General features: G+C 43.4%; 1 protein-coding gene across 1 annotated transcript in view; it reads left to right on the plus strand.

Annotated features, from left to right (window-relative positions):
- LOC148020145 (uncharacterized) overlaps positions 1–16,693 on the plus strand; it is a 73,018-nt gene extending 56,325 nt beyond the window's left edge. The window contains exons 8-11 of the mRNA XM_087700430.1: positions 14,168–14,246; positions 15,793–15,964; positions 16,091–16,171; positions 16,247–16,693. Coding sequence (XP_087556556.1) covers positions 14,168–14,246; positions 15,793–15,964; positions 16,091–16,171; positions 16,247–16,457 — 543 coding nt within the window. The 3' untranslated portion in view covers positions 16,458–16,693. The remainder of the gene's footprint in view (positions 1–14,167; positions 14,247–15,792; positions 15,965–16,090; positions 16,172–16,246) is intronic.
- The last annotated feature ends 1,134 nt before the right edge of the window (positions 16,694–17,827 follow it).

The raw sequence follows: 17,827 nt of genomic DNA on the forward strand, positions 1-17,827 counted from the left end.
AATGTTTCACTCCTAGGCAGCTTGCGGGTCAGAGGAGCTTTGAACACCCCTTGCTAAGTTCGGAATGGAGTTGAAGATCTCCGTGGCCCTAACATCTGTGGCATTGGAATATCCTATTCTAGATAAAGGATGGAAATTGTGGTGCCATGAGATTTGGACGGGTTACTTTTGCAAGCAGAAGGGACATATAGTTTCTCCTGTATGGGCAGGAGACAAAGATTAACTTGAAGATAAGTTAAGAATAACTAAAGAACGTCTATTGAGGGAAGCGGATGTGCAGAACCCTCGACGGGTCCGCCTTACGGCAGGGTGGTCCTAGAGAATTGGAAGGCTTCTCACAAGGCTGCTTTACTAATGTCCGACCCTTAGAAATTGTTAGGTTAGAGCCTCGATTCATGCCATTTTAGGGGGATTGGAATGGAACTATTCCTTACGGGTAGAGAGGTTGAGCAATGCATCCCTCTCATTTTCCATTCTCTTTGAAGCAAGTGCGGCATGGATCTTCTTCGGCTTGGGTATCTTTGCGTAAAGTAGGATATCCAAGACCCTACGCTAGAATGCCATCAGGAGACCTTGATCACTACGAACCCAAATTACAGGTCGATTCCAGTGGGTTATCCGCGAACGTTCCGTTGCGAGGCGGATTCGAGAAACCCTAGGCGACAAACCTCGTAACATTCCATGGGAGTGCCAGGCAGTGTCGCATAGATTCGTCTCTTGATGGACCACTAAAAACGTACCTGGACAGTCGCTAGGCAGACACGTTAGATAAAAAGAAGTTGTGGGAAAGATTTATCCAGCTTTGGAAGTTTAAGGTTTTGTATCAAGGTAAAGTGTTCATGTGGAGGCTGCTCATTGGGGGTTTTCCAACGGGAGATGTGCTGCATGCTTGAAAGATCTCTGCAGGTCGTCGTGTTTTTTGCACTACATGTGATGAGACATTGCTTCATCTCTTTGTCTCTTGTCTTGTTGTGCAACAGATTTGGAGTGTTATTTCTCGAGTATGGTGCTCGATGTTCTTTATGTCTTCTTTGCATTCAGATTGTTCCTGCCTTTTCCATTTCCTTAGATGGATAGCCCGTGGCATATATGGCGTACTCGGAATGCCTTTATTTTTGATTTTGCATCGGGCATCCATGGGCATGTGGCCCGTGTGTGTGGATTAGTGCTATGGCAAATCTCTTCTATGATGTCAGGCTGACCTGGTTCTTCCGGATATTATTGCTCCCTGGTTAGCTATTGTTGGCTCTACTCTAGTTATTCTTTCTGTGTGATTTATTAGTGCTACTCATGTAATAGGTTATTCAAGTTGTTTTGATAGCTTGCAAGCCTCATGTGTGTGTGTGTGTGTAGAGAGAGAGAGAGAGAGAGAGAGAGAGAGAGAGAGAGAGAGAGAGTAGTAACTAGGGAGGACTTATGTCCTTGGCATATGGCAATTTCCTCCGCGTCTTTGCCATGACTTTGTAACTTGTAGTACTTGGAACCTCTTCACATGATGGCTTAGATTGTCATCATGTATCTTGTAATCAAGTAATCTTGTATTTTTTTTGTAATTAATACAATTATCTTTTACGAAAAAAAGGAAAAAAGAGAGAGAGAGTAGTAACATTTACAAAAGGCCAAATCGGCCTATTAGACCAAAATGCTACATCCCAAAATAGTTGACATATTATGCTACGACTATCTAAATGAAAAATAAATAGTGAATAATATGTAGCTGATGAGTACAAAATGATGTTTAAGCCAAATACAATGTGAGACTACTTAGGAAACTCTCTCATCTTAGAATATCTCTAATGGGTCTATCTAGCATAGAGAGGTTGAAGCGGCAAGGTAGCATCCCTCTGTGACGGTGTAGTATCCTCTATATTTATAGATGATGCCGAGAGAGAGAGAGAGAGAGAGAGAGAGAGAGAGAGAGAGAGAGAGAGAGAGAGAGAGAGAGAGAGAGAGAGAGAGAGAGAGAGAGAGAGAGAGAGAGAATGTGTGTGTTTTTACAAAAAAAAAGAATGTGTGCGTTTCATGAGGATGTGAAATTTTATTGCTTTGCTTCGAATTTGATTAAAAGTTAATCAAATGTGCTAATATCAATTGCACATGTGCGGTGTAAGTGAATTATTTCACAGTGTGGGACCCAAGACCTTGAGATATCAAATATTGGTGTCGAAAGCAAAAATTGTAATAAATTATGCTTGATACGTACTAGGTGGTACTTGGTGCCAGCATTTCATGATGTAGCAGCAAACATTACAGCAGCCTTCAATGCTACAAACATACACACAGCCCCAGCAGCAAGGGGCTCAAAATCAGTCACAGACCCCGGAAGCTTCTGGACAGACTCCTGCCCCTGGGCATTATCCTTTACATACAGGACCTGCAGATATAAAGTTTAACGGTGTACCACCAACCTCTTATGTACCACAAACCCCAGGTGGTACGCCTGCACCTTTTAATAATCCGGGTGGCTTTGGCTTTCCACCACCTCCTTTTCTAGGTATGGCCTTTTCTTAAAATGTTACAACTGCTAGACTATTTCTGAGGAACAAGGGAGAGCTGATTGTTCCATCTCTATTTTTGTGTATTTACTGATCCCTCTTGTGTTAGCCTAGACCAATTTATTGGTTACTAATACCAGTGGTAACATTAGAGACTAGGTATTAATTAATTAACTAATGCTTGTCTAAGGACTAATAACTGCTCAGGGATACTTGGAAGACAAATTGGCCTAGCCAATTTAATTATTGGTTGATGAAATCAATTTTTTGAGTACTAGAATAATTATTAAAATTAATTTAATAAGCTAGATAATTTTGAAAAATAGGATTATAAGGTTGCCACTTGGTTAAACATGTCCATGTAAGTAGGAAATGCATTTTTAGGGGTTGGTGGAAGTCTATTCTAGCCATTGTGTGAGAGAGGGAGGCTGTTAGAGAGCAAGGAGAGGCTGTTGATGTGATTTGCAGCCACTAGGGATTAGTCCTATATCATGTGACAGCAATTTGGAGCCCTCCAAGAGTAGGTGATAGTAGCTCAGGGTTCTTCTGGTGCAAATGAAAGCATACATGATGGGTCGATTGTCTTTTTGGTGGTAAGCTGTAGGTGATTGCCTCCATGATTGTTTGAGTAGGATGCCAATAGTCTTTCAGCATTTCTTGTAACAAAACTTTGAAATTTTTCTCTCTACACCATTCTCTCTCATCTCCTAGCCATCTCTCAAGTTATCTTAGCATTTTTCAATAGTTTGAGCCATCAAAGGAAGAGATTTGAGCCAATCTTTATTGTAAACTTTAATTTACAATAGAAATTAGGTTTTGAGAGATGCCTCATTAGATTTGGGGTTGAATTTGTCTTTCAAGGAGCAGGGTGAAGGCCAATACCTAAGGAAACCAAGGGGTAAATTGTTTTGAAGGCTTGTTGATCATTTGTGATAGCAAGGGGCATTTGGATCACGGATGAGATTAAGGAATCTCATTTGGATCAACGGAGGAGATTAAGGAATCTCAGTTGTACTCCATCCAATAACTTGTCTAGTGTCCAAGATTAAATTGGCTAAGTGTACATTTCAGTTTATGTGAATTCTATGCTTGCTGTAATTATTGTTAAATCGTGTTATCACCACTCTATTTGAGAAGGAAGGTTGGTTTCATGGTTCCATTATCGGGATACTATCAATGGCCTTGAATTGGTGGGTGCTAAGCACCAGATTGAAGGTCAGAAGCTTTGCTCTAGTGCTAAATTGTTTTGACAGTTGCCTTGGAATGCATGCTCAAAATTGAGGGCCCAGTACTTGAATTTGAGCAACTGAAATATAGAGGAATTTCATGTAGATTCAAAAGGCCAGCCAAGCAATATCAGATGTGGGGTTGAATTTGTCTTTGAAGAAGCATGGTGGAGTCCAATCCCTAAGCAAACCAAGGGGCAAATTGTTTTGAAGACTTGCTGATCATTTGTACTCCCTCTAATCGCAATATAAGTTAAAGAAATATCAAGAGGGGTGGTGATTTCGGGGCCAACGGGCTATCTAGTGTCCAAGATTAAAGCAGTAAAGTGTGTTGAGATATCGAGCTCTACATGAGTTCGCATCCACTCTGTGCCTAGGTTATGTGGCGTGTTATTATTCATTAGCATGTTAGGTTACTAACATGAGAATACGCTAGTGATTCTACAGTTGGACTACACCCATGTAGTCCATTCTTGGTTATGGCATATTTATTGTGTCACATTTTCTTTCCTAGCGGGTATACACTTAGTGATCACTAATACATACGTTGTGGTACTTTCATATTAGTCTTTTATCATATTGTAGACTTTAGTTTATTTTGTGTGGAAGAAGAAAGAAGAAGCAGAAGATTTCATCCCTATCTCTTTAGGTTCTCAAGTTTCCATTGCTTTTGTGTATGTGCTTTTGGTCATTTCTTAGGTAAGCCTAATAAAGTATGGCATATTCAGGATAGCAAAAAGAAGAGGCAAGATAGATTCATCCAGCTCTCGAAATCTAAGGTTCCGTATCAAGGCAAAGTGTTCATGTGGAGGTTGCTTATTGGCGCTCTTCCTACTAGGGATGTGCTGCGTGCTTGCAAGATCTCTGCTGGTCGATGTGTATTATGCACTACATGTGATGAGACATTGCTTCATCTCTTTGTCTCTTGCCCTGTTGCAAGACAGATTTTGAGTTTTGTTTCGCGTGTGTGGTCCTCAGTGACTCAGTATCGGATATCATGTTGTTTTTGTGGATTATGGGAAAGATGACCTTTATGACCTCTTTGCGTTCGCATTATTCCTCCCTTTTTCATTTCCTTAGATGGACATCCTTGTGGCATATTTGGCGTACTTAGAATATCGGGCATCCATGGTCATGTGGCTCGTATTCGTGGTTTAGTGTTGTGGCAAATCTCCTCTATGGTGTTTGCTGATCTGGGTCTTCCTGACATTGCTGCTCCTTGGTTGGATATTGTTCGCTCCACACCAGCTGTTCTTTTTGTGACATTTCTGTATTAGAGTCTTGGTAGACTTTCCTTTATGTTTGTTATTTTCCATGTTGACTTGATGGTCTGATGTAAACATTTACTACTTAATTCAATACCAGCCTGTTCTTGTTAAAAATGATGTGCAGGGCCGCTTTCTGGTAATCGAAGTCTTATTTGAAGGAGAGATTTTATGGTTGCTGGGCCTCTATGCTCCGAATGATCCCGCATCCCGACGGGATCTTTGGTCGACTTTGCAGGGCTCGATGTCACTTGGCCGAAGGGGGTTTTTGATGGGAGATTTCAATATGTGTGTTGACTCTTCTCAGTCCACTTCAGGGCATTCGGTAATGGATACGCCGGAAAGCCGGGTGTGGAACTCCTTTGCTTTGCGCGTACTTAAGCAACATCTTTGGTCGTGGCTTCACCCTTCTTTTTCAGGGTTTACTTTTCATTCCGCACAATATGCAACTACTTGGTCGCGGTTGGACCGAATGTATATCATGCAGGGGGATGATTTTCTTCCCGAGATGCTGGAAATGAAGGTCTTGCAGCAATATGCATTGTCGGACCATTTCCCCCTCCAGCTTGAGATGCCGGCACAACCTATTGCACCTTTTATGCAGTTGCTGGATAGGCTCCCTTTACGTTTCAACTCCTCTTATTTGAAGCATCCTATTTTTCAGGGCTATATGCAGCAATTGATTGAGAGGTTCTTATTGGACTTTGCCTCTGAGGGCTTGGCTTCATTTGCACGGCTGCTCTCTAATGTGCAGCGGGTTGCTCGGCAGTATGGGATCCATCATGCCTCTCTTTGTCGGCGACGTCGACATGCAGCGGAGGGCTTATTGGCTTTGGTCCGCTGGCTTTGGTCCGTTCGTTGCTCGTGGATACCCCAGATGATGATTTTTTGCAGTCACTAGAGAGGCGTTTGGCCCATCTTATTCAAGTATTTCAGTTGAAATCTTATCAGTAGGCCAAGCTGCATAACTTGACTGACACATTGCAAGATAGTGCCTGCCAGTCTCGTAAGTTCTTTCGCGCCTTGCATGCTTCTCCTGCTCGTGAAAATATGACTAGACTCCAGGATTCGGAAGGTCACATGGTCACTGATCCGCAGACCATTGTCAATATGTGCAGAAATTATTTTATGGAACTTCTTGGTTCTTCTCCCTCGCCTTCTAGCCAGGTTACGCATGCCCGCTCGGTCTTCTATCATCTGGTCCGCCAGCAGGTTCCACTTGATATGCAAGCCACTTTGGAGGCGGATATTTGCGAGGAGGAGGTTATGGATGTTTTGTTGCACCTGCCTAAGGATAAAAGTCTTGGTTGGGATGGTCTTACCAATGAATTCTTTGAGAACTCGGCCACGCAGCTGGTGAAGCCATTGGCGGTCATGTTTCAGCAGGTTTGGGAAACAGGGGTCATGCCTTCCTCAAGGAAAGAAGGCCTTATCAAACTGATTCCAAAGGTCCCTTCGCCGTCAATGCTGCAACACTGGAGACCAATTTCTTTGATAGGCTCGATGTATAAAATCTTCTCCAAAGTGCTGGCGAATCAGCTTTACAAGCACCTTCCAGCGATTGTGCATCCTCTCCAATATGGTTTCATTAAGGGCCGCAACATTCTGCATAATATCTTAAATGTGCAAATGGCTATTGACTATGCGCGGCACTCCAGTTAGGAAGTGGTATTGATTCAATTGGACTTGGAAAAGGCGTTTGACTATGTGGACTGGTCTTTCATTGCAGATCTCATGTCTGCTATGGGTTTTGGTACTCGGATGTCCTGATTGATCTACACCATTAGTGCTACGGCTTCTTCAAGAGTTATGCTCAATGGTGGGGTTACAGAGCCATTTGTCCTTGCACGCTCGGTCAGACAGGGTTGCCCTTTGAGTTCTCTCTTCTTTGCCCTAGCGACTCACCCGGTCCTTCCAATGTTATCCTCAATGGCGGCTTCTGCTCAGCTGGCAGGATTGTCTCTTCCTTTGGGGCAGCACTTCATTAGCCAATCTTTGGCTGATGACACCTTTATGATTTTGTGGGCAGACAGGGACAACATTCGCAAGGCATTAGATGTTTGGACGCTCTTTGGTCAGGCCTCTGGTCTTCGCATCAATGCCTTTAAATCAGCCATACTCAGTTGCACGGAGCTTGATTTACAGTCATGAGGCTGGCAGGGCCAGGTGGTTTCCCGTGGCTCCATTGTCAGGCATCTTGGATACCCATTGGGGGTGGATGTACGGCCAAAAGACCTACTGGAGTGGATTTCACAAAAACTGGCTGTGAAGTTTATGTATTGGAAGTCGCAAGCGTGGCCATTCCATGTCCGCCTCAAAGTGGCTCAGACAATTATGCTACCAATACTGACGTATTTCCTGCCATTGTTGCCGTGGACGCCTACTACTTTGAAGGCCCTCACTCATCCCATTTGTTTCATGCTATGGAAGAAGGATTCACTGCAGGCAGGTATTTCGTGGATTTCATGGTTACATACATGTACCCCTAAACGCATGGGTGGTGGAGCTATTTTGGATGCAGAAACTCATATGCTGGCTCTTCGTTGGTCTCTTTTTCGTGCCATGTGTGTGGATCATCACCCGTGGACCATCATAGCCCGTTATTTTTTTGAGGACAGCGGGCTACGCCATGGTAATACACGACTTCGGGCCTCCTGGTGGCATGTCCTTAATGCTGACGCTCGATTTTCCAGTCCCTCTTCCTCTCTGTTACTGCACTTGGTCGGCTCTTGGAAAGTGGTGCTCCAAAAGGCCCGTTGGCATCCAGTGGGGGACCGCTTGCAGACTAACTCCTTTCAGCTGGAATTGTTGGCAGTATCGAGATTACTTTCATGGGAAGACAAACATCAGCTCAGACCGAGATTTAACCGCATGGCCCGTTTAGGTGTGACCTCGATTGCGGATGCTACCCTTGCCACTCGCAATGTTCTTGCATCGTTTCGGACTGCTAGGAGACTTTTCAGGATCCCGCGCGAATACCGTGGTTTATGGGAACAGCTTTTGTCGGAGCTTCAAGGTAGGCAACCCTTTCCTGCCCTGGCTGTGGATCGTCCTTGGCAGGACTGGGACCTTGCAGGCCGGTTGAGTCTGGAAAAGGCCTCTACTAATCAGTTGTATCATCTTCTCATTCAAGATCACCAATGGCTGGGTGTGAAAGCTAATACTGTTTGGGGACTGCGAAAATCGCAGTCATGGTAGCAGGCAACGCTGATGGAGGGCTGGCTGAATAAGGCACCTTTCAAATGCAAGGTCTTTCTTTGGCGGGTAATGATTGGTGGTCTTCCTCTTGCCTCGGCCCCTTCCAAGCGTAGAATCTTGAATGGCAATTGTTTCTTCTGTACCACTACTGCGGAATTGGCCCGACATCGTTTTCTTTCTTGCCCGCTCGCCAAGAATATCTGGTCACTCTTGTCGCAAATCTGGCGCGCAGTGGTGGGGTCCTCACTAACTCCTTTCGATTGGGTCTTTGTGCGCCCAAAGTACCCCACACCGCCACAGTTACATATGAAGATCTTATTTCACTTTTTTAGATACTGGGGATGCTGGCACATTTGGAACACACGCAATGCTTTTCTCTTTGATTCGGCCTCTAATGTACCGAGACATATTGCCAGGCTTAAAGGGCTCTTGCATTGGCAGCTAGATCTCATCCGGCACTCCGACTTGCTCCCTCGGGAGGATTTGGTTCCCTGGCATATGGCAATTGTCTCTGGGTCGTTGCCATGATTGGTGTAACCCTTTTTAGTGCATTAGTACGGGGATTCCCCACACGTTGGCCTAGGGCCCTCGTGTCTCTTGTAATCATGTAATCATGTAATCTTGTACCTTTTTTTCGTAATTAATACAATTACCTTTTACAAAAGAGAGAGAGAGAGAGAGAGAGAGAGAGAGAGAGAGAGAGAGAGAGAGAGAGAGAGAGAGAGAGATTTTTCATTGGAGGGATTTGAATTTATGAACCTAAAAATAGAAAATTGCAAAGATAGCATGGCTCGTCTTGGTTTGACCTTGGTGGCTGTTGCCACTCCCTTGCCCGAGGCACTCTGGTGTCCTTGCACACCATCAAATGAGTCTTTGGGGTGCCTTGTGGCCACAGTGATCTTTGGGGTAGAGTCTTTGATCTCTTGTAGGACTGGCAATCCTTTCCTATCTTTGATTTTGATTGCCCTTGGCAAGATTGGGATTTTGATTACCCTTTAATCCTCTTCAGCTAATCAGATTTATCACTTCATGATCAGAGACCGTTCAGAGACCGTGCATGGTTGACCACCAAAGCCAATACATTTAAGGCATTGTGCAAATCTAAAGCATGGTGGAAATTGACAAGAATGGAGGGATGGATCAATTATACACCATTCAAATGCAAGGTATGTATTTGGCGAATGTTGGTGGGGGGGTGTCTATTGAGCTAAAACATGCTTTACAGCTGATTAGCATTTTTAAATAGTCCCAAAACAAGCTTAATTAATGAAAAACACAAAATCGGTGTTCAGTTTGAAAGAGTTTCAATGGTTCCCCAAAACACTAATTTTTGGGGTACCCTTCAACATCTATAAATATATAGGCTGTCCACCATTTAGTCTTATCATTTCATGTAGGCTTATCACTACTCTTGTGCAGATTTCAGCCATCAGCCTTCACCCATGTGGTGGTCTACCCTTTGCAACATCTGCCACTCCTTCCACAACTCCTCCAATACTTGTTGGTGTCTTCATCAATTGCTGCCGGCCATTGTTTAGTGCCCCACACTTGGCTGCATTTGGCGTCCTCATCATCGGCAGCTTGTCCTATTGCTGGCATTTGGACTCTACAATCTCACGCGTCAGGTGGCAGCCCTCCACTCCTCTAGGAGACCTCTTGGAGCTTGCATTTGGTCCTTCCCTTTGCACACGACAACTCATTGTTGTCTTCCTCCTCCAAGTAGTAGCTCTATTGTTGTATTTATAGCTTGTTGCTGTACTCTACTCATGGCATTATCCTTGCTGTCACCTCAGTCTCGTGACTCCCTAGTGATCAACGTTTGGTGTTTTCTTCGTCTTTCGCAATTTGACTGGTGGTCATAGCAGTTGGGATCTGTCTTCGGTAAACGCCACTCTCTGATACTTCATTGCTTTGCTCTTTGGCATTTTGTACACTCTTACATTCATTTCTAGTATTCATTCACTTTAGAGTTTCTTCTCTCTGTGTTTGAGTTTTGAGTTTTGCGTTTTGGATTTAGGGTTTTTGTTTGTCACTATTAGAGTCCTTGTGTTTCAATCTTGGTCGTACATGTTGTGTTTCCTTAGTGCAAATCTTGGGATTTCTTCACATGGTATGAGAGACAGTGATCTTGTAAAGAGTATCTTGCGGTGATTATGGAGCCTAGTGTTTGTGTGACTCACATGCGACTTGATTCTGATTCATAGTGTGTTAGACACCTTCTTTTAGGGATTTTACGATGCTCTATTAGGCTTCTCCATCATTGGAGGCTCTGAGAAGGCATTATGGTCTCAAGGAGGAGGTAGACACACCTTCACCTTCACCTTCACCTTCTTCTTCTTCACGTTTTGATCATCTTATAGATGAGGAGTTTGTGGAGTAATTGCCTTCCAAGGGGTAGTCGGTATAGAGGTATTCTGCTTTGGGGTGGTAGACAATGGGATAATCTTTAGGGCAGTAGTAGTAGCCAATGGGGTATTGCTCTTCAGCGTATTTTGCTCGTGGGTAGTTGGCTCCTTCATAGTAAACTTTGAGATGGTAGTCGGCCTTTGGCTACCGATATTTTCCTTCCTCTTCTTCATCTAACCAGAATTCATCTTCACATGTCACCTTCTTATTCTCTTGGCTCTTCTACTTTTCTTTGGTTTGGCTTCATTCCATTCTTCAACTCTTGGAGCTTGTTAACTTTCATCTGCTTCACATATCATTCAACCTGCTCATGCTTCTTTAGATCCATAGGCGGTCTCCCAGTGCCACCTTAGGATTTTATCTCCTTGTAGTTCCATGTTGAGGTCTTTGGCCATCTTGACTTGCCACAACTTGGCTCTCCCATGCACCATAATTAGTTGGTAGTCAACCTCATCCATGTTCTTGTCTGGGTCTTCAGCCTTCTCCTTGAGATTTTGTAGCATCTTGGGTCCTTTGTGAGTCTTCTTCAGCTCCTTGATTGTCTTCCATGCTTGCTTGATTTGTTTGAGCAGTAACCTTCTTGTATACATTTTTGAGCCAGTGCTGACAGTTGGAGTTCCTCTTCAAATGAGGTGTCCTTCCATAGCTTGAGATATTTCCAGGTGGTCGTCATCTCGGATGGTATGCCACACGTACCTATTGTGTCATGGCTCCTTCATAGCTTGGTTGGTACATATGGGTCAGCTTTGTGCTGTGTCAGGATATCCTATGTGGCCACGAGTTTGCTCCCCTAATATTGAGCTACTTTGCTCCGTGATAGAGTTGTTCTAATTCCAAGTATTACAGACCTTCATGGGAATTCAAGTGCATACGGCATAGAAATGGCACAATGGAAAGGAACACATAATATATCAATAAGGAATCCTTGTATTCATGAAATAGAAAGATATGACATGCAGTCACATCTCAAGACTACACCCTTGTGATGCCGCACATGTGAGGGTTCACCACCGAGCATAGGGAATCACATGTAGAGTACATCCCATGTAGAGCTTGAGTGAGTACTACTCCCTATATAGGTGCATTCTTAGGTAATGCCATGGTATACCTACAAAGCCACAAATGGGGGGAGGGGACTTCCACTTGGGGGGGGGGGGGGGGGGGGGGGTAGGGTTTAAAAATAATAATAAACTTTGGTTGCAAAATGGGAGGGAATGGTGGTGGAGGAGGGTTTTTTGGGGTGGGGGAGGGGGGGGAATGCTCCACTCATGTAACTCCCCTACTAACTTGAACAATATTAATAGTAATTTATAATTTGGGTAATATTATCATTACTAACCTACTAGGCTTTAGTAACTTAGCAAAGTGGCTCAACTATTTACTAAAATGGATTTAGTTAACCAGCATTACTAGCCCGACTAAACTGAACTAACCCATATTCATATATTTTTTCTTTCCATGGGGCAGTGTCACCGTGCAATTTAGGGGTGTTCTCGCATGTGTCGAGATGAAGTCAGTTCAAGGGATGTTGTTGTATTGAAGGGACATGCACGTTACATGGTTCCATCTCATTGAGCAACATGGAGATTCATTGCACCCCGCAATTGTTTTGTCTTTTGCAATGATGAAGTATATGGATGCATGTCCTGCCATATCTCAGGAGGTTGTGCAGCCAAGGCTGACCATACTTTTGTGAGTGTGCATGCCGGCCTGCTCATGAATGTGCCGACTTAAGTAGTAAATGCACTGACCTGCCTTCTTCCTCCGTGCTTCTGCTGTCTTCCTAGTTCTGTGTGGCATTCGTACTCTTTTATTGTAATTATATAAAATTACTCTTCATGGAAAAAAAAAAAGCGCCAACCTGCCTGCCAATGTGCCCCTTACTGAAATAGGCATGGAATGCAAGAAAAAGGCAACATGTGGTGAGGGAGTGCCATATGGCATGCTGGACAGCAAGTGGGTGGGTCTTGGCAGGCAATGTGCAGTTCTGATGCTTGAGAGGCCTAAAGATGACTGCAGTAGGATGCCCATAGAAATGGCATGTCTCCATCTGATGTGCCTCAAACATCCTTGTCTGACTTAAACTAAGGCTCACAACCAGGAGATGGACACAGAGGACAGGATGGCTAGTATGTAAATCACAAACAAATGATTGTTTGGTAGGAATCTAATGTTCCATTTGTGCACTGAAAACATTGACCTTCAGTATGACTATGTTGGGGAGTGCTCAGTGGATCCTTTTCAAGGTGCTGATACAAAGTGGTGATTCTCTATCTAGAATCCAAGGGAGGGTGTTAGCATATGGTCATGCCATGATGCATTTACTTTTAGGGCATTTAGGCACATGTATGATCTCAGACAGAGTGTAAGAAGTATTGGCCACCTTGCTTGTGCACCCCATCTCATTGAGTCTTTAAAGGATATTGATAACTATGTTTGACTTTTCTTGGGCGTGCAGTTTGTTTTTGTTTTTTTTTCATCTGCTCCCTTTTTTGACAGGCCCTTTTTGTCTCATGTCACTATGCTTCCTAGGTGCTACCATGTAGATTGATTCCTTCATTCATCTTCCCAAAGCATTCATTTGCAGTGCACTTCATATTATATGTGCAGGGTCTGTTGCACTTAATTTTCCACTGTACCCAGCTTGTTCCTATGCCTTCAGTTCATGCTTGTTCTTTTATTGCTTACTCATGCGTTGTACTTGATTTGTCCAACGACATCCAATGCCTTCACTGGCAACACTTACATTTATTCACCTTGTTCTGTTTGTTCGGGTTGATGCCCATGTTTCTCTTGACTATTTGTGTATTATGCTTTGTCTGCACTTGGCAAATAATGGGAAAAGCAATATTATATGAGTAGTTTCAAATTTATCATTATGTCTGATTGATTGAACTAGCCTAATTCTACTTTACAGTGCCCTACTGCAAGGAAGTAGTGCCCTCAAAGCCATGCGTCCTAAAGACAGACTTCAAGGATCTAAATTGAAAGAAAAACACCCAACAAATCTTAAGGGATATCATAAGAAGCAAAACTTCGGAGTGGTACATGCAATTATGGGGTGGCTCTAGGATTAACTCACCAAACCATCCAAACCTCCTAGTGCATCATCTGACCTGGAGCACCTTGGTCTTTTCTCTAAAGAAAACCTTGTTGAGGGTCTTGAAGTGCATTTAAATTCTTTTAGACATGTGTAACCCAAAGATGGATCCCACTATCAGGCACTTATCGCAATATGACATCCTTGAGGGAGCTAAGGAATCCATAAGACTTGTTATGATCTAACAATTAGGAATATGGAGTATGAGAACTAAGAAAGAATTTGGAAAATGTTAAGAATTAAAAAAAAGTCATTTAGTAGACTTCACAGTTATCTTTACATCCCCGTGCATACTTGGTTTGTGTTTGGTCTATTACATGGAACTAGGGGGGAAAAACAAGGACGAACTCCATGATGTATAGTTGGGTTGTGTTTGGTCCATTACATGGAACCATAGGGCAAAAACAAGGATGTATGAGAGTTTCTATCTGGCTGAAACTTGTCCATCTTTACAATTCTGGTTTGTTTTGTACGCAGACAATGATGTGTGGATGGGGAGTGCACACATTAGAGCCTCTTCGAAAAGGAGAGTTTATTATTGAGTATGTTGGTGAAGGTACTTTCAACCTTTTTTTAAAAAAATCACTCAAAATTTTTATTGAAGAATATATTTCTTGAATGATGTATTTCAATAAAAGGAGTTAACATTTGTAGCTAAGTTTTCTGCAAGCTATAGTTTTAAAATATTTGAATGTTTTGAACCTTGATGGAGGTTAAAAATAGCTATATGGAGAACGTTGATAACTCCATTTGCAATAGAAGCTAAGACACACAGCTTAGCATCTTGCTTCAAGGATTGTTTAGATCTCCCCCAACAATATACAAGTCACAACAATGGAGATGTAATGTGATAGGTGATGGCTATGTCATTAGATTTGATCAAAATACCAGTGTTGAAATGCAAAGCTGGCTCTTAGTTGTTCATCCATGTGAAAGTCTAAGCTCCTACTTGGTCTGATTAGTCAATGACTTTTTGGGGGGGGGGGGGCGGGGGGGGGTGGAGGAATGTTAAGCACGAGTGGCTGAATTAAATATTTATGCTGAGGTAAAATCAATATATTATAAAGGCTCAAAAGAGCATGGGTGAAGCTGAGTAGATCAAAGCTCAAGAGCAATCCTGGGAAAGGTAACTACAAATAAAAGATCTCGCAAGAGTTGTGGGACCCTCAAGGCAGTCAAAGGTGGAGTGAGGGAAAGAAGCCAACGTGACGGGGCGGGTAAGCAGGAAGCAACAATGTTGCGAGTCTCTTTACATTCGATCCTAGCCCCTTTGAGCGAGTAAAAAGCTCCACAGAAAGCGAGAAGCACCAGAGCTCAATCTCCTACATCTATCACGCGTCGTGCATGCAGCCCCCCCTATACTCCGCCCACACGCATCACGTTGCGTCCGCCCGCCCATGCGCATCAATCCCAGCGCGAAGCGCCTCGTTAAAATTATTGGCACTGTGAATTGGTATATAGGGCTTCTGGGTGTGCCACATTTCAGGATGCCAATAGTGTTTGAGCTTTGTAACTTTTCTGCCAAGGAAGGCGTTGCCTTGACACAAAAATAAAGACAATGTTTGGGTGTCTGGATGCAGTGCGCAGTCGTCACTAGCCAACGTGAACAGGCACATCTAAAAGGCTCTATATTACCGCATCTCAGGCTAGTTCCTTCAACCTCCTGACAGTCTGAAATGATAGTTCGCAAAGCCACTTTAGGTCTGTAAGTGTTGTGTCCCATTAGAGACAGACCACAAGAAACAAGGGGAGGCATTTGGTCTGTTAATAAAGGTAAGAAATACTGAAATGTACCATAAGCCTGCACATAAGGACCTCAGTGACTATGCTTCGAAGAAACTGCTCTAGTACGTGAGCTTTCGTCTAATAAAACACGACAGCAGGTTTCATTGCTGTGCAGGTTGCAGAGAATCACTTCGAAGAATGGCTGATGAGTAGTGTATTTGCTCTTATATCTGATTCTGTAAAGGCCTATAGTGACTTATAAAACATCTGAGCTGCTGTTTTGCCACTTTTTAGATGTTTGAGTCTGAACCGAAGTTAAAGCAATCTGCAGTATTCCTGGATGAATGACAGTCTGCTTTGCGTTGATGCCACCACAGTAATCAACGAAACCATGTGTGAAGAAAGATTGTGGACAATGAAAGAAAGAGGAGACAAAAACTTTTACATGTGCGAGGTCGGGAGAGACTTCATTATTGATGCTACTTTCAAGGGGAATGCATCGCGTTTTGTTAATCACAGCTGTGAACCTAATTGCAAGCTTGAAAAGTGGTTGGTTGTCACTCCCCTTTTTTGAACTTGCCATCGATGTTATCTGGTATCAGCTTAAACGTTTATTCAGATTATACTTGTCGGCAAAGTAGACACGGTATCTGACTTTGTGACGTGATATCAAAGGAGGGTTGATGGTGAGATCAGAGTTGGCATTTTTGCACTGCGTGATATCAAGGAGGGAGAACATTTGACATATGACTACAGGTATGACGCATGGCATTCCGTGGGATACAATGTCCTTTCCAACCGGAGGTTTGTAATGAATATTTACATGCGCAGGTTTGTACAATTTGGTCCTTCTGTGAGGTGCCTTTGTGGGTCAACAAGGTGCCGGGGGAATCTGGGAGAGTCGTCTTCACAACACAACCATGTCAACAAGGATCTACAGCAGCAGAGCGGCAGGGATCCACAACACAATAGTGGGCCTGACCCTCCATTTGTGATACCTGCCTGGGGTGAGAAGCAGAAAAGGTCTCAAAAACACCAGTAAATGCATTGAGCAACAGATAGACGATTAGAGCAGTTTGGGTGGGCAACCAGTAAGTGGCATGAGCTGCAATCCTCTCAGAGGTTCCCTGCAGATTCCCCGTTTTCCTCACAGGGCTGTCATGGTAATCAACTTATCTGATCGCCATAGCGGCCGTACTACTTGAACACCGGCAATAAAGCTCATATTTCTTAAGAATTAGGGTTGCCATTGTAGCCCTGATTGTTTTTTTCTCTTCACATGCACGGCTTCTTGTAGTTGGGAGGGCATTAGATTCATTGGTTGAAGTGCCACTATCATAAAATGGGCTCTCTCTCTCTCTCTCACACACACACACACACACACACACACACATTGGATTTTTAAGATTTCATCTCTCGCAAGTGGTGGTGGCTTCTTTTTAAAAAACATGTGATACCATTAAAAAAAAAGCGATAGATTGTCAAGGTGATTCTATTATTGACAATTTACTTGGTACCGTAGTACAGATCGTGTGAAGTTAGCATTATTAAAACTCATTGTTTTTGCTTCATGAAAGTACTCCGGCGTTCCGCTAATTACCTCAGTTCTTGCTCCGTCTCGCCTTATCCACCTCCCATGCACCTCAGAGTCTTCCACTCGTCCTCCTCCCTCGCTTCTATCCACCTCCTCTGATCTCACCGTTCTAGCGACCCCTGTCACGTTCCCGTCAATGCTTGGGCTCTTCAGTCGAGTAGAGACACGAAAGTCTGTTAGTAGGTTACGGAGAGAGGACGGTCAAAAAGTGCGGTTCGATGGTTGGGTGACGGGTCTAAAAAGCTCGAGTAATTTGCTATAAGGATATAGAATTTGCTAAAAGGATACAGCTCCCCCTCCCAAAGCCATATGGTTGGGTGACGGGTCAAGCTCGAGTAATTTGCTATAAGGATGTAGAATTTGCTAAAAGGATATAGCTCCCCTCCCAAAGCCATATTCAAACGAATTGGTCTTGTAGGATAATTTGGAATTTAACAATGCAATATAGTGGTGTTAATTCTCAATGGTGATGGGTGCCAGATTGGTGGCCATTGAAGCACTTTTTGAAAGTGGGTAGCTAGAGGACCTAGGAGATGCAAAGACATATCTGTTTGCCTTCATCTTGCTTTGGCCTTTACAAACCTAGAACTACCTCACCACTAAAATCATTCTATCCAACCAAGCTTCTACCACCTATTAGCCTCACCATTAGAATTCCATCTCAAGACCTATAAATTGCTATGGAGGCCTATTGGTTATGCATCTCCATTTTCAACACTTTGGCTACTACTCTAGTCCACTTTGCCTCCATACAAGAGGCATCTTCCTTCTTATCCACTAGTTCTCCACTTATGCATTGTTTAAGTGGGCACATACAC

Source organism: Lygodium microphyllum, chromosome 19, assembly GCF_053477565.2.
Source record: "Lygodium microphyllum isolate KBCC chromosome 19, Lygodium_microphyllum_v1.1.10, whole genome shotgun sequence".
Taxonomy (NCBI): Eukaryota; Viridiplantae; Streptophyta; class Polypodiopsida; order Schizaeales; family Lygodiaceae; genus Lygodium; species Lygodium microphyllum.